The sequence below is a fragment of the Cupressus sempervirens genome, chromosome 1 (genome assembly GCF_028749045.1).
Source record: "Cupressus sempervirens isolate cs-2001-9-10 chromosome 1, ASM2874904v1, whole genome shotgun sequence".
Lineage (NCBI taxonomy): Eukaryota > Viridiplantae > Streptophyta > Pinopsida > Cupressales > Cupressaceae > Cupressus > Cupressus sempervirens.
In genome coordinates, this window is record NC_143118.1 from 757,917,580 (window position 1) to 757,941,317 (window position 23,738).

Genomic DNA, 23,738 nt, shown 5'->3' on the forward strand with positions numbered 1-23,738 from the left:
CTATTAGATAGAAGTGTAGTTAGAGATTTCATCTCGCCCAGTACTCACTCCGCGGGTAAGTGGATTTTTTTTGAAAGTTAAGAGGAAAGAATATTGGTAACACCCTTTGAAAATCTCTCAACTTCTTGCTTACCTTGAGTTTATCCAAGGAACGGTGAGAAGGGGGAGCCTTCCCATAAAGGTAGGAGAGACTCTATCTCATATGCCATGGCTGGTCTACCTATTTTGTGATTGAATTTTAACAAATTGTCGGTTGCAAAATTTCCACCCAACAAGTAGCTCCAAAGAAGTTTTGATCTAGGATTCATTAGTCATTTGATGATTGTGTTAGATGAATAGACTCTTGAAGAGAATATCTTTGATGATTGAGACTATGATTATCATTCTATATCAAGACGGAGCCTGACATTTCATTAGAGGGAACCTTGGAAAAAGAGGTATACTTTGATGACAGAGAGCAGATAGAGGATATGTTTCAGTTAACTTTTGAGGATCTTGATCATTTTTTCCTAGAGTGAGTAGACCATGTCGAGATGGATTCTCCAATGATCAAGAAATTGTAGTAGTCAGAGGACTATGTTTCATGAAATGAAGCTCCATATGTGCAAACTAAAAGGTCTTTATATGTATGCCTAAATCGTAGATGGATACTTGGGATTCTATTTATTCAGAGCACATTATCACCAAATATCTGACAACTGATATTTCCTCTAAGCCTTTTGCCAAAGTGAAGTTTGTACACTATTGAAGACAAGCCTAAAGTTATGGATCAGAGACTAGTGAGAGGGAGCCTCAACATCAGTGATTACTTGAGATGTACTTTAATGCATGCTTCTCTATAAGAGAGAAGTTTGAGGTGAAAGCCTTTGTTCCACGCTCTGGAAATGTTCATGGTGGATGTCATGTGAGTTACTACATGACTTTGTGGAAACATCACGGAAGGTGACAATCTTTCATTGAGTTTTGTTTGTGGTTACTATAGTAAGGGGGCGATCTTACAATAATCTAACCTTCTATCATGATGGATATCATATGGTTGATGTCTAGGCAAATCATGATAGATTATATCTTGTAAATCAATATCAACTGAGAGATATGCGTCGTATTGTATAGATATATATTATGGTGGATTAACATCCATTAACAAACCATGATTATAATGTTATGTTCCTATTATAAGTATCACAGGGTGATACATTTGCACATACCTTATGATCATTCGAGTACTTGGTGAATTTACGCGACTTGATATTTTGAGGCCACTACTCTAAGTACTTAATAAATATCACGTGACTTGATATTTCTAGGCCATTACTCTAATATCATGAGATGATATCATTATGATGAGTACCTCCTAAATGGATATACCATGAAAATATAAGTATGATGAATATCATGTGTTTGATATTCCTTCTTGAATCATACTTCTAATGATATTGAAAGATAATATCTAATTTGGTGGGTATATATTGATATCCTTAAATATGCCATTTTTGAGAATATCTAATTGAGATGGTATATCTCTGTGTTGCTTGAGCGAAAGGTGTGTTAATTCTATAGCAATCCTCCCTAAGCTAAGAGGGAGTGTTAATGTTGTAGCTTTAGTTAGATTGATTTAACATTAGATACATTGTTATGATTACTAGTTAATCATTTTGATTAGTAATCATTAGACAATTTGTTAATAATTACTAATCATAAATGATGAAACAATATGTGTTAATGAATAGATATTTCCCATGAAGGGACATGTCTTTCATCTTCAATATAAATGCAAGAGAGATCGTTTCCTTTGGAATACACAAAAATCATAGGCAACGCAATTACATGTACAACGATCCTACCTTAACATATGATAGCCATCAATAGTCTTTAAAATCCCAATGTCCCCAAGTCTCTGGAAGAGGGCCGTCCGAGGGACAAAGTCAAAAGCTTTGTGAAATTCCACAAAGCAGCAATAAACTTATGCCGAGCCTCCTCATTGATAGCCTAAAGAGTTAAAATATGTTCTATGGTTTGAAAATCAGTACGAAAACCGGCTTGCCCCCTAGCATGGCAATATGGACGATCAAGCTCCCTGGATAATATGGTATTCAGTACGGTGGCACATAGTTTGGTGAACATATGCCTAACCATGATGGTCCTGTAGTTATTGGGATCCGAGGCTGACCTAGTCATATGAATTGAATTGATAATGTGTTGCAACCAAGAGTTAGGAATGCGAATACAAGCCACTTTTTTAAAGAGCATTGTGAGAAGGGAGCCCAAAAGAGCAATATAAATCTTGAAGAACTTTGCGTGGAACCCTTCGTCATCCATCGTCCTGCTATTGTTCATGTATCTAAGTTCTTCACTAATATTGGAGAACGTAAAGAGGTGGCAACGAATTGGAGGAGGTGAGGTGAAGGGGTTGCTGGCCAAGGATCTTATAGAGAGTGGAGGTGTGGGAAACCAAGGAGCTGTGATCTAGAGTAGAGGGGGCAGGAGAGGTGAGGAAAAAAGGTACACCATAAGAGCTTTGAAGCCTATAGAAGAGAGGCATAGAGGTATCTACATTGCATCATGAATAACATCCACTTCTTATTGTGAAGAAAGCGGTGGTAGTCGAGCCTCAATTGGACAAACGAGGGGAAAGGGTTGAGAAAGTTGAGTGAATCGAGCGGTGAAAGGACTTGTAGTCCTCATCAAATCACTGATTCATGGGGTAAGTATTATTGTGCTTGGGATTGTGGAATAAGGAGGTGCGTGGAGAATGGAGAGGAGGGCAAACTTCCACTACGCGATAGCAAGCTTGAAGACTCGCATAACTGTAATAGATGGTGGCCATATCTAGTGAGGGGACCCTTACAGTCCTTTGAGAATTGCTACAAGCCCTGTGTGTCTGGGTCCAACTAAGTAGTGCAAACCGAATCAAACCCACAGTCATGGAGGGGGGTTTGATGGTCTCTAATCTTTGCATTAAAGTCCCCTAAAATGATAATATCGCCCATGGCAGAAAATCTAGTGATGTGGTCATTTAGGTCCTAGAAAGGGTTGCCGCTCTTTGTGCTATGTATTGCATAGTATGAGGAAGCCGACGTAAAATAACACATCACAATGAAGGTGTCTTTGCAATGTGACATCGTTGGGCTATTGCAGATCCACATTAATCCTGCAGAACTGTTAGAATGAGCCACAAAAGTCATGCTGAAAAGGCGGTCTCTAATCAAACAAGCAACCTCACCAGAATTGCTGACCCCAGCTGACCAGCTGACCTCATCCTTAAACGTAGATAACCACTAGTAACCAAAGACACTTGGAAGAGGATGGGCGAGCCTCTCATGCATCTCTATAACAAGGAGAATGTCGACAGAACCAATGACATCCTGAAAAAGGCTTTTGGCAGGGACCATAAAGAACCATTGTTGCTCTAGCAGTGGACAAACAAGGAACCAAAGGGAGGCTCTGCCAAGTCCAACTGCCGCCGTGGCTGTCATTTGGCTTTTGCGGCTGACCTCAATTCCCACTCGGTAGGGGGGAGAATCTTAAATAACAGCCCCGAGGTTCCTGATGACAATCCACTTCCTGCTGTGCCTAGCTTCTGCCAGCAGACCCTGAGAATGCCTCACCTTTGTCACCTGTGTTCTAGTGAGATCCTTGTCAAGAAAGATCTTATTGGGAAGAGGAAAGAGCTTTCTCCTTGCCCTAAGAGTCCACAAGCGGTCAGCAAGTGTGAGATGAGAAACTTGAGAAAGAGAGTACCATCAATGTCTGATCAAAGCTCTGTCGAGTGTAATATCTGTAATACCCAGTTGATTGCTGAGGATGTCCAGCAGTAATAGGGTCAGTGGAAGAGAGGGAGAGGTCACAAACACGCAAGTTGAGCTCATGAGCCCGTCAAACCCGCTCGTCCGCCAACCTATTCTGAACAAGCTTGTCCACACCGACAAGAGGTGCAGGACTGATGTTGCAAATTGAAGCCCAAGATTTAATTTGCTGTTCCTTTTCAGTCATGAGAGTTGCCTGTTTGCTATCTAATTCAGCCTGTTTGTCTTTAATGATGCGGAGTTCTTAGAACTGTTCGTTGTTTGAATCAACATTCGTCTTTCTGTTGTTTCGGTAGTTAAGGTTATAGAAAAGTCATTAATCTGCAGATAATTGGAGTCCACCTGTTGCTTCAATACAATCAACTTCTCAGCAAGAGAGTTAACCAAGTCATGCAGAGTAAGATTTTCAGCCTTGAGCTTCGGCATCCTGTCAATGAGCCTCTGATAGGTGATGGGTGAAGGTTGAGACTAAAGCTGTGGAGTTTCCATGAGGGCAGCAAAAGTGTTTAACAGTAATGCAGAGCGAGAGACTCCTGCGAAGACAGAAAGAGCAAGCAGCCCGACAAGCCCGAGCAGGTAGCAGGTCAGGTAGGTCTGCAGGTCTAAGCCACACACAGGACCAGCAGAACCCTGAGGCACAAACAGAGGAAGCATGGCAGAGGGACACCGCAAACAGAAAATCACGTGGGAAATTCCAGGCATACCTGCAGCAAGGAATTCTGACACCAGAGGATGTGTACACTGCCAAAGCTCCACTATTCTTAAATGTGAACAGCTTTGATATCCCTTTCATAGGAGGCCAACCTCAAAGTTTTAACACCACCTTTCAGAATACATTTGAAAATCTTTTACAACTCCAGAATCAAAGCCAACTAGCGCACATCTTCGACCTTCACACACACTACTAAATATCACACACACCAGTTTCTGTATATTGCTACCCAGTTCAAGAATAATGTGCTTCCAGAAGATATACGGCTTAGACCCAGCCAAGCTTCATCAACTTCAGTCCGTATTCAAAAACTTCTTTCTCCAAACTGTCGTGTGGTTCTACTCATTGTCTGCTACTGCATTCCGTTCATCATCGCTGATTATATCTCAGCGTTTTTCATATATCAATCTGCAAATGATATCCAAGATATTAATCAATTCAACACACATTAAAAATACTCCTTTTGAACTGTATATATATTTTTACCAATGTAGCAACACTAGCTTGATAACCTTCGTAACTTCTCTAACACTACGATACCTGTCTTTTTTTTTCCACCTAATCATATACACTCAACAATCATATCTCAGAAAATGATATCATCTTCTACAGAGTGATATTACAAACACTAATGCGTGTTCCGAGCCTCCGCAGAGATGCTTGACATCCATTTTTTAATAGTAACGGCAGCACCGATATTATCACCCAGTTCCCCCGTCGACAGTTATCTTGAATGCTTGGATGTTTCACTACAGTTGTCGCCCAGTTCACACAATTTTAAAAAACCATGATTTTTAACCCAATCGCAGTTCATTGCATCATAAGATAACATATCTTTTTATTATAATCTACTTTACCTCAGCGATCCTGTCAATGTGCTTAGTAATGCCCACTTGCAGGTGAAAGAATGAAATTTGCATGGAATGTATACACTTCTGAACAAATACCCTGCATAGGAATGATGTTGCAGCCACCTAATACTTACAAGCCGACAACAGACAATCATCAGTGATTTCTCTATCAGCACAGAACAGGGGTCTCTAAGAACATCGGCTCAGCAGAATTTGTGTCACATGCCAGCACACTATCAAACAATCTGAATGCCAGCACACCCACCATTTGTTGCATGTGGCGTATGAAAGCTGACAAGGATCCAGTCAGCACACCCAAATGCACAATACAAACTATTTTTTAGGCAAACAACTACAGACCAGCAATACTGACTCAGTAGCAAACACTGAAGCTTTTGTCTGAACATAATCAACGAAAAATAACAACAAAGATAACTCGTGAGAACATCAAAAACCCTAGTCATTTGAAGGGGTTGGATATGAACTATAGCATCTGGACAAATGAGGTTGATAGTGTAGTTTACTCTGTCTTATGGCTACAATATTTTGGTCTTATTTTATTTTAATTGACAAGCTATTTTTCTTTTCTAGTTCATTATAGGGAACTGCAATAAACAGTTGTTATTTTTGTGTGCTAAAATGTTAGCTTCAACTCTTCTTTTCTGATCGCAGACAAACATACCAGGTGTTCAAAATCCATTTGATCTGAAGGAAGGATGGGCTTGGCTAGCTCGATTTCTAAATGCACTTCCTCCCAACCGGTTCACAGGATCTGCTTTAGAAACATTTTTGAAGGTAACATTCAAACTTGAGTTTGGACAGCCTGCATAATTTTCTGTCCTGCAATTGCTTGATATCTTCATTTGTTGCTGCAGATAGCTGGTTTCCGTCTCTTTCAAACATATCCTAAGCCATTTATCAAGGTTTTAGATCTTATATCAAAAGATTTTATAGCTAAGTTGAAATCTCAGAATAATCCAGATTCAAATCCAGTGATTAACAACATAGAAACGTACTTGATAACTCAACAATTCAGGAAAGAACCTGAAGGGCGTACCTTGGCCATTACAGATGAATCAAAGAATTTACGGTGCTGAGAAAAAATAGCTGTATAAATATTTATATATAGCCTAGAAGACATGATGAAATTTTAGTTTCAGATTTATTTGTTTAACTAAGGTTGGCATTCTGGGCTACCTTTTGTGATATTCTATTAGTTATATTGGTATAAATTTATTTGCAGAGTCACAAGCAAAGGTCCCAAAGTGGATGACGGGCAATAAGGGTACCATGAGTTTTAGATCATTTCATTAATTGAAGTGAACCAAAGTCATGCGTGCTTCTACTTTAGCTGTTAAAGCATCTGTATCACACACAATTCTTATACCATCATTCTTCTTAGTACTTTAATTAGCAAAAGAAATGCAGTGGTCTGTACATTGATTTCATATTAAAGTCTCTTCTTCACCTCATCGGTATATATTTTTATCTTGTTGCAACAGCTATAAGCACCTAATGAACATAGTAGGTTACATGCGGAGATGTTCAATGATTACACTATCTATCTACGAGGGACATTTTGTATTAGCTTTTGAAAAATATTTGGGAGTGGATATCAAAGATGAAGTCAGTAACTGCTTCAATTTAATTGCACATTTTCCATGGATCAATACAACTATATTTTCTTACTAGCAGCGAATCATCTTTTCTTACAGAGATAGGTATTAAATCTCTGATTAATCGTTTTGGAGCCTAATGCCCAAATACTTTCAATACCAATATAAATGAAAATAAAATTTTCTATGTAAAATATACATTTTGAAAGGAGCTGCTTAAATGAACTATAAATGCAATTTACACTCTAGAGAGAAGATGAACAAATATTTTCTTTTGAGCATTAGAAATAGTATATAGCATATGTTGAAAAGGAAGGATCAAGTATACATGTTTGAATACATGTATGAATGTATTCCAAATAGGCCTGTGGGACCCACACACAACTAGAAAAATAGATAAGCACGAAAGTCGAATAGATGAACACGGCGACACTGCACCTACTTAATCTCCTCCTTCCTTTTGTACCTTCAATATTCTACTGTTTATCTAGATCAAATAACTGAGACTTATTTTATCCTTTCTTCTTCCAATATTTAAAAGTCTTTGAAGAGCCCACATTTAAAAGTCCTGATGTAATTGATTTGAATATCCTTGTAAGCAGACCACTCCATGATGTAATGTAGTTCTGTCTCTACCATTTCTAGATTACAATAGAAACAACTTATGTCTACCCACTCTTCTCTAGGTATAATCTACCTTCCAATTTCTCTAGGTATGGTATCTTCTTTTCATCCCAAGTTGTCTTGTTCACATGCTTTCTTTGAATTGTAACATGTAAAGTGTAATGGATCTTGGTGGAGACGCATTAATCAGTTTCAGTCTAATTTATATAATATATCAGACTGGTGTCTTTCTTATATATATCCTTGACTCCTTAATTATATATATGTTCTTATTGTAGTAGTATTCAATTCTGATCTGAGATCTTTATGCCGCTTTATTGATATGATCTGCAGATGTGTTTAGGAACTAACATATATACATATTGAAGTATAATTGGGTATGGGCAACTGGGTATGGGCATGACCCTACGTGGTCATGCCTCAACATGTACATACTTTAGCACTGTTAACAACAGTTAACCTGATAACTAATGCAATATATGTTACGAGTATTTAATTAGACCCGTATAACAATTCCAATGTGCAATGTTAACCTGATAACTAATGCAATATATGTTACGTGTATTAATTAGACCCGTATAACAATTCCAATATGCACTGCATTGCACAAGATGTCACTCGATAATCTAATTGGTGTGAATGATTAAGGATAACCGATAGCAATAAGACAACTGCCAATCGTCACCACAAACCATGTATTATCGGTGGTGATCATTTACATAATGCAATCAATATCTATATATCCGAATGCATAATATTATAAGAATAAGGTATTTAAGAATGGAAACATTGCAATATAATAGTGACAACAATTTTATCTGCTTAGAAGTAAGAAATTGACACACACACACACTTCTAAGCAGATGTTTCAATACACTTAACTGCTAACATTCTTAACACTCCCTCTTTTGCAAGGAGGGATTGAAATTTCTTCATAAAATTAAGTATGACTCAATTATATCTAAAAGAATATGGTATTTGGCAACAATTTGCCTAAAGAACCATAACAATAGATTTTTATGGTGTTTGTCAAAATCCTACCTAATAACCATGATGGATATCAATGTTTCAGACAAAATCCGACCTAGTAACAATGATACCACTAATTTCCATGATGTCTAGCAGGTTCCAGCCTAATAATTATGATGGATATCTATGTGTCCGGCAAAATCCAGCCTAGTAACAATGACACCAATAACCTTCAACACTTTTGGTGTTAGAAGGTTGGTCATCTATTGATAAGATCGTCACCTTACAATAGAGACCTTTAAACATATATGAAAAATCGTCACCTTCCATTTAAAAGTTTGCAAACAATTTTAATTTAATAAATATTCTTGAATAAATTTACAAAAAATATAATTACAAATTTGTCATACCAAGTTTAGTTTTGAAATACTCTATTTTCACTCTTGCAAGAGGTTTAGTGAAAATATCAACATTTTGATCATTTGTGTTGACATAGATTATGGAATACTGGATTTGTAGAAAGTTTCATGCAGCTCTGATTGTCACAATGGATCAAAGTGGAATTTAATTTCTTTCCAAATAATCCAAATAATAGCTTCCTTAACTAAATTGCCTCACGTGCTCCCATGGAGGTTGCCATATATTTTGCTTCAATAAAACTTTAGGAAATTGTAGGTTGTTTTCTACTGAACCATGATATCATTGTCAATCCAAGACTAAAGCAACATTCGGTGGTACTCTTACGGTTTATGGAACAACCAGGCCAATCAGAATTAGTATAGCCTTCAATTTTGATTTCAACATTTCTGTATTTTAGTTCAAGACCAAAGTGCCACGTAGATATCTCAAAACATGTTTTGCAACCATTAGATGTATTTTCTTAGGCTCACACATAAAGTGACTTAGTACATTTGTAGAATAGCAGATATTAGGCTTAGTGTTTACCAAAAACATGAGAGATCCAATGATTTGTTTGTAAAAGGTAGGACTAATAGATTTTGAATGTGTTGCTTTCTCTTTTAACTTGTGTAAATTAGTTTCCATTGGAATTGCAAGTGGCTGCTTGTCCATCATCCCAAATATATTCAAAATATTTTGAGTATATTTTCCTTGACTTAAGAATATGTAATCTTCCTTTTGACATACTTCTAGACCCAAAAAGTAATGTAGTAAACCTAGGTCTTTCATGTCAAATTCTGCAGCAATATCTTGTTTGCATTTAGCAATGAGATGATCTTCACCTGTTATTAAGAGATCATCAACATAAAGTACCAATATAATCACATCTCCATTAGAAATTTTAAAATAGATGATAGGATCAGCTTCATTTTTAGAGTATTCTAATGTTGTGAGATAGCTGTCAATTCTTTCATATCAAGCTTGAGGTGCTTGTTTGAGGCCATACAAAACTTTCTTTAGTTTACATACATATACGTTTTCATTTTTTATCACAAAACCTTAAGGTTGTTCAATGTAAACTTCTTCATTTATGACCCCATTTAAGGATGTAGTTTTCTCATCCATTTGATGTACCTTCCATCCTTTCACTATTGCTATTGCAAGAATTTCCCTGATCGAAGTGAAACGAGCAACTGGGGCAAAAGTTTCTTCATAATCATACTTGCCTTTTGTGAAAAACCTTGAGCAACAAACCTTGCTTTATGTATCTCAATACTCCCATCTGCTGCATATTTCATTTTATAGAGCTACTTTGATGAGACAACAAATTTGACTTTAGGTCTAGGCATAATATCCAAGACATCATTTTGTAGTATTGATTGATATTCTTCAACCATAATATCTTTCCACACTTGACAAGTTAGATCTTCTTCAATAGATGTAGGTTCAGATTTAGTAAGCTCAATTACTAGTGCAATATAACATGATTTATTTATGGTGTTCTTGACTTCCTTTGTAATGCCCCCCCAAGGGAATCCAAAATAAATTAACCTAAAGTTTTACTAAGTTTGTCAGACATATTTTTTTTTTGAAAGATAATAACTTAACAACAACAAAAATAATATAGTGGAAGTAATAACATACACAAGCACATACCATAAAACAAAATACATTCTTAAGGGTCCCATGACGTTGAGTCGCATTTAAGTTTAATTAATACTAAAACCAATAAATAACACATCCACATTAAAAAATAACTACAAGTATAAATCCATTTAAATAATATACAATTATCTAGAATGTCACTTGACAAAAATTAAAATGCACAATCATCCACTGTACAGGTCATAGGGTATGAAAGATTGAAAGAATATACATCATTAAATAGATTACATAATCTTTTTTGATCCATGAAATAAAATACAATACAATAGGTATAACCATCCATCATAGTACACAAGAATAAAATGAAAGGAAACGGAAAATAGGGAACACTAGCCACGACATCAAACTGTCGGATTTCAATGGTAAAAGTAAAAAGCACTACCATTCGGCCTCGTGGTAACCCCAAAAGGGTCCACTCCCACCATGTTGAGGAGATAGTCTCAAGTCCCAAACAAGATAACAACGCTAAAGTCAAAATCAACATCTAAGTCAAGGAAAACCTGAAAGCAATCTAACTCAAGGTACTAAGACACAAATGGCATCTAAACCCAGAGGCAACAATGCCACATAGGAAATCTACTATCTAAGTGGGCAAGTGTCATCACATGAGCCAACTCTAAGGTTACCCAGGCAACTTGACTAGACTCTGCCTCCCTAGCGACTCTATGCGACACTAGTATCCTTTCATGTTGACAAGGCATACTAACAAAGCAAGGTCACAACCAAGCATCCTGTCTACTCTCATCTTAGCTTGTATTAGCACTAGAGGCATAAGTGAGGAAAAACAATGGCTTATTAATTCATTTTACTCTCATTTAATGATATGTTATCACTTATTATAACCTACAATGGGTTACCTCTTTAGGGCCTTGACCTCCATTGCAAGCCACTTTCCGACATTACATATAGATAACATACGCTAAGCTCGGTAAAAGAAAAAAGTCACATACGACCATAAACCACACATCAATTCTTAAACACGCAATTGGAAAGTATTGAAATATCACTGATCAGAATTACACATTTCATCAATATAATCGTCCTAATAGGACTGATCCAAAATCAAATACACATACAAAATCATGACATCACTTAAAAACAATAATTCATAATCACTTCAGTCCTATACAAGCAACTGGGAAGCAATCCAAAGATAACTGATCGAATACTCAAAAGTTATATTGGAAAAGTCACACCATTCACCTCAGTTCCACACAAGAACACTAGAAAGTAATAACCACCAATTAATCAACTCATCATAGAAATACAACACATCACCAAGGTTGGGTATAAAAGATCGTATACAAAACATCATCATAACATCACAGAACAAACCCCCAGGCCTCTGGTAAACATCTTGATACTGGCAACCCCTAAGTCAACCCCAACCCAACACAAAGAAAGCATACAACTGACAGTGTAGTTTCGTAGTTTTGTTTGGTTTTGAAAACATAGTTTTTGGTTTAACAGTAAGGTTCATGTTTACATTGCGTTGTAAGTTTTCAATTTGATAAAGTTTACAATTTCCCATATAAAAAAACCCATATTCACTTTTAAATTTGATCACCCAATCATCACTAATTCACAAAAAACTTCTCTATTAGGATATAAAATAAAATAAATAATAATTATTAAATAATCAAATAATAATTATTAACTAATAATCAACAAGTTATTAATAAAATAATAAAAAATTACTAATAACCATATTCATTTTTTTAATAATAAAACAAATTTATTTAAAATTACCAATTAACATCCAATAACAATTAATTAATTAATACTAATATTAATTAAATTAATCATAAACCATTTAAAACTTTAATTAAACTATTTAATAATTTATAAAACAAATTAACAAATAAAAAACTATTAAATAAACATTAATTAATTAAATTTAATAATAATAAATAATTTAAATTAAAAGAAAATGATGTGTTTAAAGGCTTGTTGACCTGTAGCATGTTTGCCCGCCTCTCTCTCACAAATAAATTTTATTTTATTATTTTATTATTTTAAATTTTTCTAATGAAACAAACAAACAAAACCCCCCCTCCCTTATGATTTCAATTTAAATCAAATTTTTTGAAATTATATTATATTATATATATAATTTTATAATTGTATATATTTAATTCTTATTTTTTATTTTTTAAAGATCTTTCCAAATTAAATCTTATAGAAGAATTATAGACAAACAATCAAATCTGTAATAAATAATCTTGGTTTCTTTTCAAAACCCTATTCAAAAATACAGATTTCTTAATCGATTTTATCTACGAATTACCAAATTAATAAAATGAGGGTTTCATTTATTAGATTCATATACATATAATCTCACAACGAAGAACAATGAAATTTACCACAAGGGTTTCAACTCAATTTAAAACTCCGAAAACAAATTTATCCAGACATGAAGAAGACATGAATTCAAAGAATAGAAAACCACTGTACAAATAAACCCACAAGATCCTACTTGGATTTGATTCTAAGCTGACAAACACATAGAGCATGCAAAAAATCCCCCCCCCCCCTTTTTTTTGTTTGTTTTTTTCCCCTTCTCTGAAATTGCTCCTCCAAAACCTGGTTATGGAGAAATGAACTCTAAATTGCTAATAAAAAGTTTTCCCCAATTTAAGGCTTTGATTGTGCAATCACGTGAAAAGCCTTTTACCTTTATTATTTAATTATATTTTAATATTCCTGCACAACCTTTTTTTCCATTTAATTAAAATAATTTTCTCTCTTTAATTAATTCTTGAGACATTTTTGATAAAAATATTTATTAAGTAATAATAATATTTAGCATTCATTTAAAAATGAACTCTTAAATATATTATTATTATTAAATTAAATAAATATTATTATGCCCAAATTAGACTTTAACTAAATCTTTAAATTTAATTCTTTTATTTAATTAATTTCTCAATTAAATAAATATAATTAAATATCGAATTTTCCTTATAAAATTTTCATTAAATTAAATTATTAATTATTCTTTTAAATCGATTTAATTATAATAGAAAATCATCACAGACCCACAAAATTGAATATCAAAACCCATAATAAAGCACAAAAAATAGATCAAACTCAAAGGTTGTAATCACAAATTTATGTCACTTGACGAATTCGGAAGGGTAAACAACTCAGGTTCTTGTCCTACTTTCTAGGACAATTGGCTGAAGGCTAGGATTCAGACTTAAGAGTTATCTCCCCTCTCTTACCATTGAGATATTGTGATAGGGTACGCTCATCTTGACAATTCAGAAGAGTCGATAACTTGTACCTGCAATCTACTTACAATCCACACATGTACATACACATATATTCTAAATTAAACAGGTAATGATGAGAAGTGGTGCATTGTGTAGATCCCAACTAATAGGTGACTATGACTCCCTCCCTCAACCATATCAGAAACATCATACATAAAATAAAACATACAGGTACACCATACACATGTAAGTATGGGGTAAGTATCCATAGAAAATAGATATAAATAATCCTTCTAACTATCATCATGAAATAACTGTAATCACTGTATGAACATACATGTATGATCATCAAAATAATCCTGAATACATGAAATAACTAAGTAACTCATCACATAAATCAATTGAGTATGAAATAACATCAAACAATCTGGAAATCAAATGCTGCTAATTATCAAACATAATCATAAAGCTAGCCTAAAAGAGTTCGACAATAATAACTGAAAAACAAACTAGGGGTTGGCACTACATCCTTAGTAACTTCATCTAGTTCAATGTTATTTTCTTCAAGCATTTTTCGTGCCCACAAAGGTTTCTTCTTGATATTAGAGATGTTACTATTTTCTGCATCTTCTATTGGTCTTGTTTCTTCTGATATATTCTCCCTTTGAATTTCAAATTGAGGACTTCCATCTAAGTCTATAATGGTCTCATCATCTATACTTGTAGATAGTTTTAAGGTAGTGTTCTCCTCGAATATGACATCTCTGTTCACTTCCACTGATCTTTGTCCAAGAACATAAACTCTGTATTTTTTCGAGTTTTCACTATACCCAACAAATATTCCTTTCTTTCTAGATAGTTCTAACTTAGTTCTTCTTTCTTTAGGTATATGTAGATACCCTGGACAACCAAAAATCCAGAGATAACTTAAGTTAGGTTTATTTCCTATAAAGACTTTTTCAGGTGTTATATTTTCTAGAATGGAGGGAGGACCTTTGTTTTGTATGTATACAACAATATTTGTGGCTTCTGCTCAGAATGAGTAGTGCAAGTTTTGATCATGGATCATAGCTTTTGCTGCTTCAACAATAGTTCTATTTTTTCTCTCTACTACCCCATTCTATTGAGGATTATAAGGTACTGTATACTCCCTCTTAATCTTAATAGATGTACAAAAAACTTTGAAAATTTCAGAAGTGTATTCTCCCCCATTGTCAGCTCTTAGAGTTTTAATTTTCTTTGACACTTGATTTTCTACCAATTCTTTGAGTTCTTTGAGTTTTGATAATAGCTCATTTGATTCTTTTACTTTTAGAAAGAAAATCCAAGTCTTTCTAGAGTAATCATCAATAAACGTTATGTAATAAAAGTAACCTCCTAGAGAGAGAGTTGGCATGGGCCCACATAGACTAGAGTGAATTAGTTCCAGGATTAATTTGGACTTGTGTTCACTTGGAGGAAAAGGGTTATTAATGTTCTTTCCTAGAGCACATCCTTTACATATATGTTTAGGATCTAGGTTTGGTATACCAGAGGTGATTTTTTCTATCTTGTGTAGTGAACTGAAACCAATATCCCCAAGTTTCCTATGCCAAATTTCATTAGAATTTGTAATTTCATGATTAAGAGCTTGTTTTTGAATGTTGCATAGTTTATATAAGGTCCCATCTCTGGTCCCTATAGTGATGACATTTTTTAGATTTGAGTTTTTAGGCCAGTACAACACTTTGTCTTCATTGAATGTAACTTGAAATTCTTCATCAGTTACTATAGAGATTGAAATTAGATTTCTTTTTATGCCAGAACATCTTTCAACTTTAATGTAACCCCAATCCTTAGTTGAATAAAACAAGTCCCAATACCTTTGACTGGATGAGTGGAGTTGTCTCCAATAGTAACTCCAAATCTATAATTTTAAAGTGTTTCAATTTTTTCTCTGAATCGTGTTATATGTCAGGAAGCACCACTATCTATTATCCACACACTTTCATTAGAGTTTATCTCACTTGATAACGCAATCTCACTTGATAACGCAATGTAGAATACTAGATTTTCATCTTTCTTACTTTCGGCTAAAAAGGCTAAGATTCTTTTCCTTTTAGGACATTTACTAAAGATATGTCCAAATTTCTCACACTTATAACATTTAAGTTTAGAGAAATAAGTTCTGTTCAACTTATTATTCTTTTTCTTATAGTCATGTTTCTTTCCTTTAAATTTCCTCTTTTTCCCTCGATTATTTGGAGTTGAGAAAAAAAGCTTGATTTTCTCCCTCTTGATTTGATATAATAGCTTTGGAGATTAATCTTAACTCTTCTAATTTGCAATTAGTCTTTAATTGATCAAACAATGGGATATAAAGTCTATTGACAACTTGAATGAATGCTTCCAATGATAGTGGTAATAAGTGCTAATATAAAGAGTTCTTGATCTTCTACTTTGTTTCCAATGGAATTTAGATGATTTTTAATTTCAGAGATCCTTCCAAAATAAGATGAGATTGTTTCTCCCTTATTCATTTTAGTATTCATTAGTTGATTCTTTAGAGTAATCAATCTCTTTGAGTTGTTGATTTCAAATGCATTTTAATTGTTGTGAATAATTCAAAGGCTTTCTTTAGATTTGATATGGAAGTATGCGATCCTTTACGGAGTCTACCATGATTTTCTTGGCTTTATTGTTTCACCTTTTCCAGGTGGCCTTTTCTATTTCATCTTCAGGAATTAGAACATCTGATTCAATATAGGATTCTAGTTCTAATTCTTCAAAAATCATAATAATCCAAATTTTCCATGAAAAAAAGTTTGTAGCACCTTCGAGTTTGTTAGCTGCTCTTATGGTATTTGACATGTTTGATTTAATAGTCTCTCTACCAATTAGGCTCTGATACCATGTAATGTTTAATGGATCTTAGTTGGTGGAGACTTATTAATCACTTTTAGTCTAATTTATATAATATATCAGATTGGTGTCTTTCTTATATATATCCTTGACTCCTTAATTATATATATGTTCTTATTGTAGTAGTATTCAATTCTGATCTAAGACCTTTATGCTACTTTATTGATATGATCGATAGATGTATTTAGGAACTAACATATATACATATTGAAGCATAACCGGGTAGGGGCATGACCCTACGTGGTCATGCCTCAACATGTACATACGTTAGCACTGTTTCATAATGACAACAGTTAACCCAATAACTAATGCAATAAATGTTATGAGTATTAATTATACCCATTTAACAATTCCAATATGCACTATATTGCACGGGATGTCACCCGATAATCTAATCAGCGTGAATGATTAAGGATAACCAATAGCAATAAGACAACTGTAAATCATTGCGATAAATCATGTATTATTGATGGTGATCATTTACATAATGCAATCAATATCTATATATTTGATGCATAATATTATAAGGATAAGGTATTTAAGAGTGGAAACATTGCAATATAATAGTGACAACAATTATATATATATATATATATATATATATATATATATATATATATATATATATATATATATATATATATATCAATTACTTACTTCTGAGTAGAGGTTTCAATACACTTAACTGCTAACATTCTTAACATAACACCCATAGTTATTTTGTCACTCTTATAACATGATACCCCACTTTTTCACCCACTTGACATTTTTTTAAAAATTTACACACTCTAATTTCTCCATTTGCTTATCACTTCCTTCTTCACCCCGGTTACTTCTCCTAGGGGAACCAAGTGGCCTCAGTGCCCGTCCACAAATACTCACACCAGATCGAGGAGACCATGCAGAGATCACTTGCACCAACAACAACAATGTACCTCCTCTACCCGACATAGGGCTCATATTTCTTTCCACACAGCTAGCTATCCTTCTGTTTTGAGCTACTTTCCACAATTACGAATTGCTAGTTTTGCGATTTTGTAACCCCCCCTTTCTTTTCTTCTTGTTTCCGTTTTGGTTTGTTGTACTTGGACATCGTTTGGTGGTGTGGCCGTTTCTATTCTTAGGTGGTCTCATGTTGGACATTAATAAATTATCTTATCTTATCTTATTATCTATTGCCAATGGCCAATGAAACATCTTTATGTTTTCAAACCTTCTTAGATAACTTAGTAATCCGATCTTGGCTGATGCTACAATAAGAAATGCCCCAACCTCAACCAAGACAATCTCATATAGAACATATGATTTTGTCTCGAGGCTATTTTTGATGTAGATGCTTTTGTAGCAAGTTAGGAAGGACAGGTGGATTATGGGAGTAAACCATATCTTCCTAATATCAAAATGTGTAATAATCCATTATGTAATTTTACAATCATAGTTTTAATTATTCTAGTTCCATTCTTTACAATGTGTATGTCGTCCCCTTGGTGGTTGTGTGCTTGCCAATGATCATGGTTACTTATTTTTCAATAGCTCATATATTTTATTTTATCACCATAGCGTCGAGTGATTTGATCTTCAGATTATAGAGAAGAAATGCTTTTATTTTACACGTATTGCTTCTTCTTGATTAGCTGCGAGCCTGAGATAATATAAACACACTGATAGAAATTTTTTATGGTAGTTTTTATGATTTTTGTTTGCACATTTTGAACAAAATGAACTTGGGACTAAAATTGGCATAGATCCAATACTAAAAAATACATGCATGAAATGAGATTATATAGAAAAACTAAAGTACTCATGTGGCACTTTTATTCCATGAAAGTTTGTGAGATAATAATTTCATGTAGGCAAGGATTGTTCTCAATAATTCTTGAAATGACACATGGACTGTATTTCAGTCTCTACGGTAGCGAGTTGATATCCCAAAACAAAATAAAAGAAGATTAAATTAGTGATAAATGAAACCAGGTGCTCAATCTACATTTGTATTTGTATCCACTTTCACTGTTTGTTTAGACCTCATACTTCACACCCATATTCCATTATTGGTACCATTAGCAGCCCATAAATTTTTTTCTAATTCTAGTTCCATAGTTATGCTCTTTTGCACTTGTTTTAAAATGATTATAAGATCTTTCATCCTTGATCTTTTTTCTTCACATTTTTCTTAGCTGATTTTATCGCAGAAATTGAGGCCAAGACATTTATAAGCATTGGCCACTTGCAAATTGTTGCCTTCAAATACGAATTCCCTATTCTTTTGAAAGATTTTGATGCTCCTTACTTGGTCCTAATTTTGGCACAAACTTGTTCATACAACCTTTGGACAACCACATGATAATGTTTTGAAATATTTCAACTATGCTACACAATTTGCATCAAGTTACAATGCTTAAGGCTTTCTTGAAATCAACAAAATAGTAGATATACCTTCTTTTTAAATTCCAAACCTTCTCATCAAGTGTTTAATTGTAATTGAGCATTCAATGCTAAAATATTGCATTTAACTGTAATGACTCATTAAAATATAATCTTTTTGTAATGTTGTAGTGTAATAACCTTTGTTATTAGTGGTAGTTGTTGATGGTTGGTAATCTTAACTAATCATTTGGCACTATATATTTACTTCTTAGCTATCTTGGAAAGTAGCATTGATTGAATGCATGCATAACATTTTGGAATAAATGATATTTCGTTTTGGACATATTATGTCAATAATTTATGATGTTGTATAATATGATTCTATTTATTGTTTATTTTGCATAATTGTACAAGATTCCTTCATGCGTATACATTTGGTGCTATCGTTGTATGATATAGAGAGATCTTAGTTGCAAAGAACAATGGCATTAGGAAGTATGACATCATAATGTGTTGGTCGACTAGACAAGTACTAGACACATATGAAGACGAGTTGAAGCAAGAGCTTGTATATCTATTGGAAGCATCCATTAACCAGTACATTTGCAAGGAAGCTCTCCTACAAGAGGTCCTTGAGAGTATCATAAGAGATAATCTGATAGCGAATGTTGTCAAACATCTTCAAAGACTATCAAGCTTGTTGGCACACAACTTTGTTACTCTCTAAGATCTACCTCAGAAAGATTGACATGGATTAGTCCTCCCCAATGTTTCTTGAACCATGGTGGTAATGTTGAAATTTGAAAGAGAGAAGCATTTGGAAAGTCATCATTCACCTAGTTAGGTGGCTCTCCTGACTTGATCTGGGATAACTGATAAAAAATGAAATGAAATTTCCCTAGTCTTATGATAATCATTATTATAAAATCTTACAATAGAAGAAAACATCTTCTCACCCAACATTGAATGATGGGGTTCTTCTCAAGGTACATTAGGGTCTAGTGATCCGTAAAATATAAGGATATCACCAGAAAGTAATGCACACAAAATTCCTTGTTCTAATTTGGTTATGTCTGGATATGTGTACTTATCAATCTTGACTTAGTTCATCAAATGTATTGTTTTTCTCATACCTCCATGCAAAGGATTGTTCCTTTATTGGCAACATGTCAAGCGAGTAGAATTTTAGGCTATTGTTTAAATGAATCTCTAATAATAGTCAACATTCTCAAGAAATGACTCAACATTTGTTACATTAAGTGGGATCTCCATCTAGATTATGACCCCTACCTTATCAAGGTCCAACTTTAATCCCTCCTCATAAAGAATGTGACCAAACAATTTTACTTGGGGTACCATAAATCTACACTTGAGGCTTAGGGCCAATCTTTCCCTCAGACATGTCTCCATCCATTTGCAAATTGCCATGCAATTATTTTCTTCCCACTTTATATAGACCAATTAACTAGAAATGCCTTAAATATTCAACTAACATCTTGTCAAAAATGTGGTATCATGTGTTGAAAGATAGTCAAAGCATTGCACAAGTTGAAAAACATCTTGTTGTACATGTAAAACCCATATTCTACCATTTAGTCTTTAGTTTGTCTTCCTTTGTTATACTTAATTTTAAACCAAAAGTTTGCACATGAAAGAGCATATTTCATGGCCAACAACTTCTTCAAATACTATCAAGCTTGTTGGAAAACTTGAAATTAAAAATTTTCATCTCATTAACAAGTTCCTCTACAAGATGGATCTTGACCACATACTACATTGATGCATCATGCAAGATGAGATCCCAAGAGTACTAAAGGAAGGGCACAAAGGCTTGGTTAGCAACCACGTGAAGACACAATCACATTAAACATTTTGTCAACAACGGTTCAGTGGCCAATATTGCACACTAATAATCATGAGTTTGTAGGGGGATGTGATACATACCAATGAGATAGAAAACAATTAAAATGTGAATTCATTCCATTGTTACCTTTGTAACCCTAGGAAAATTTTGAGAGGTGTTTATGTTTTGTTGGACTGTTGAAGGTATGATAGACATATAGGGTTACATATATTGTTGTAGCAATATAGTACTTCACAAAGTAAACAAAGGATTGGAGGCTTCTTGAAAATGCTACTATTTAGTACAAAAATTCTAATTCTAGTCATAAGTAATCGAGGAATACATTTTGTGAGCTGTGTCATCCAATTAATGACTACTGGGTTTAAAATATTTAACATCCTTCCAAGTTCATATTACCCACAAGCCAATGGTCAAGAAAAATTGGTAAATAAGGTATTGGTCTTGGTGATATCAAAGTATTCTAGCATCAAAGAGGAAGATGTGGAGAAGAGACCATTCAAAATACTTTAGGAAAACATTGTATGTATTCCAATTGATATACAAGGAGGAAATGGTGCATGCAAGCACATGGTTCTAAGTTTGTGCATTGTTGTCAAGGACCGCCTCAATTATGTTTAAAGTCTAATGAATGCTTCTGTACCCTCAACAAGTAAGTTTTCACTACCAAAGAAAGTAAGTTTGCACTGCTAATGAGAGTTATGCCATGTTAAGAATATCCCCAGAATGAACTTCTTGTCATATTAGTTAGTTTTGAAATATAATGGTCTCAAAAAAATTAAATGTACTAAGTTTAAGTTTGTTAGTAGGGACCGTATAAAGAAAGCATGATGGTTGCAATATAGCGATTAGATTTGCAACACTTAACGATAAGCCCATTCGAGAAATTGTTAATAGCTCTAAATTAAACATATTTCATGAGTAGGGGACTTTTCAGAGCAATAAACATTTTGGATTCTGTCACTTGTCAATACTAGACAAATGTGAAAAAGGAAGTACATAAAGAAGATGCAATAATTAGAGATAAAACATATGTACGAGATGAAGCCTAGGTTGGCAATGAACCACATGGAAGGTATTGTGGTACCACACATGTAAGGGCACTTAAAAAGTACTTATTTTGGCACACTTGCACTATTGGGTACAAATATCAAGATATTGAAGATGGAAATCATCATATGAAGAAGTACAAGTAGGGCAGTTTCCATGAGACCACGGAAAAAACATAGAAGGAATGGAAATAAGAATAGGTGAATAAGTGAGTAGAACCAAAGGAGGGTTGGGAAGAGGAAATTAATTTGGAGGAGCATGAGAATTTTTTGGGTTGATTGTAATGTCTCCAATAGATACAAGAACAAGATAGAAAAATGTGCAATGATAGACTAGCAAGTAGAATCTCTATTAATTTTAAAATAGAATGCAACTCATTATGCTTTGAAGTTTACCTAGGTTACTAATGACAATTTTGATTTGGGATTTGTCAAATGGATTTTTCAATTTGCAATAAAAGGAACTTCAACACAAATCTTTGAAACAACACTCAATCAAATTTTTATGTGCAACACTAGATGATTCAATGCAACAAATTATTGATAACGATAGATTACCTGCACATATGTATGCAAGGCTTGTGTTTGACCAATAAATTCCAAATTGGAGATGACAATTTATTAATCATCAATAAGGATGAATATCTAATTCAACACTAGTACCGTTGCCTTAGTTACTAGATGTTGTGATGCAGGACCATCCTGGGTGTAAGAGTAATCTTGCATCACCCAAAAATATTTGCTTTTCAGTCCTTTCTATTTTAGTAAGAACTAGTAGATAGGGTGGTTAAAATTTATGGGAACTTGCTATTTTTAGTAAGTTTCTCATACGAGCTCGAAATGTTCTCGTTTTCTACATGAAGGTTCATTTTGGAGTTATGAGCCCACCATAAAAATCTCATTGGTCCAACTTAAGTATCAGAGAAGTTATTATAGATTTTCGGTGAAATTTTTTTTAAAAAAATATGCAGGCTCATCGTTGGAGGCCTTAGAGTGCCCGGATGAGATTCAAAAAATTGACAGAAGGGCACTTGCACAATTCCAAGCCTGTAGATCATTGCTGGCATTTCCAAAAAGTGGTTATAATAGCTAATTAGAGAAATGGTTCAAGATTTGTGGCCTTTTGAAGTTGGGCTACCCAAAATATCTAAAATAATTTGTCAAAAATGTATTTAGCCGACTCTATATGTATTGTCAGGGTCTGTCGGCCCTAGGTATTAGGTTTGAGCATCTAGAACCTTCCGGGGCGGCATAAAATTGCCTATTTAAGAAAGGCCCAAACATTATCTAGGACAACTTTGGGTGGTACTTTGTAGCTTAGTCTTGTAGATTACTACAATGAAGCATATTGTACTTGTGAATTCTGTAATTCTGCATTTGTGGCGCAAATAAGAAATCCATATTTTGTTCTCACATTTGCTATTGTTTCTTTGTTTCTATTAGTGTTTATGGTATTAAGGGGAGCACCCTTCATCAAGTGGTATCAGAGCTAGCATCCTTGAGTGTGTGGAGAGATCACTGACTGTGAGGTAGTTCACACCAGGACTGTGGTTTTAGTTGAGCATTTAGATAGATCATTGATTGTGAGGCAGTTTGCACTAGGGTTTTAATGAAAGTGCAAAATTGCCTCCATGAAGAGAGCGTGGCAGAAGAGCTGTAGGTGTTACACTTGAGGGTTTTAGAGCCCTCCAAAGAAAAATGCA

At 34.2% G+C, this 23,738-nt stretch overlaps 1 protein-coding gene across 5 annotated transcripts in view; it reads left to right on the forward strand.

Moving 5' to 3' along the window:
- Positions 1-6,824, forward strand: part of GLE1 (nucleoporin GLE1-like protein) — a 114,923-nt gene extending 108,099 nt beyond the window's left edge. For 4 of the 5 annotated variants that reach the window (XM_089789198.1, XM_089789217.1, XM_089789208.1 and 1 more), the window contains exons 14-15: positions 6,042-6,164; positions 6,245-6,824. In XM_089789198.1, the coding sequence (XP_089645324.1) occupies positions 6,042-6,164; positions 6,245-6,466 (345 nt within the window). In that variant the 3' untranslated portion in view covers positions 6,467-6,824. The remainder of the gene's footprint in view (positions 1-6,041; positions 6,165-6,244) is intronic. The other variant, XM_089789235.1, reaches the window with a different exon arrangement.
- Positions 6,825-23,738: the final 16,914 nt, after the last annotated feature.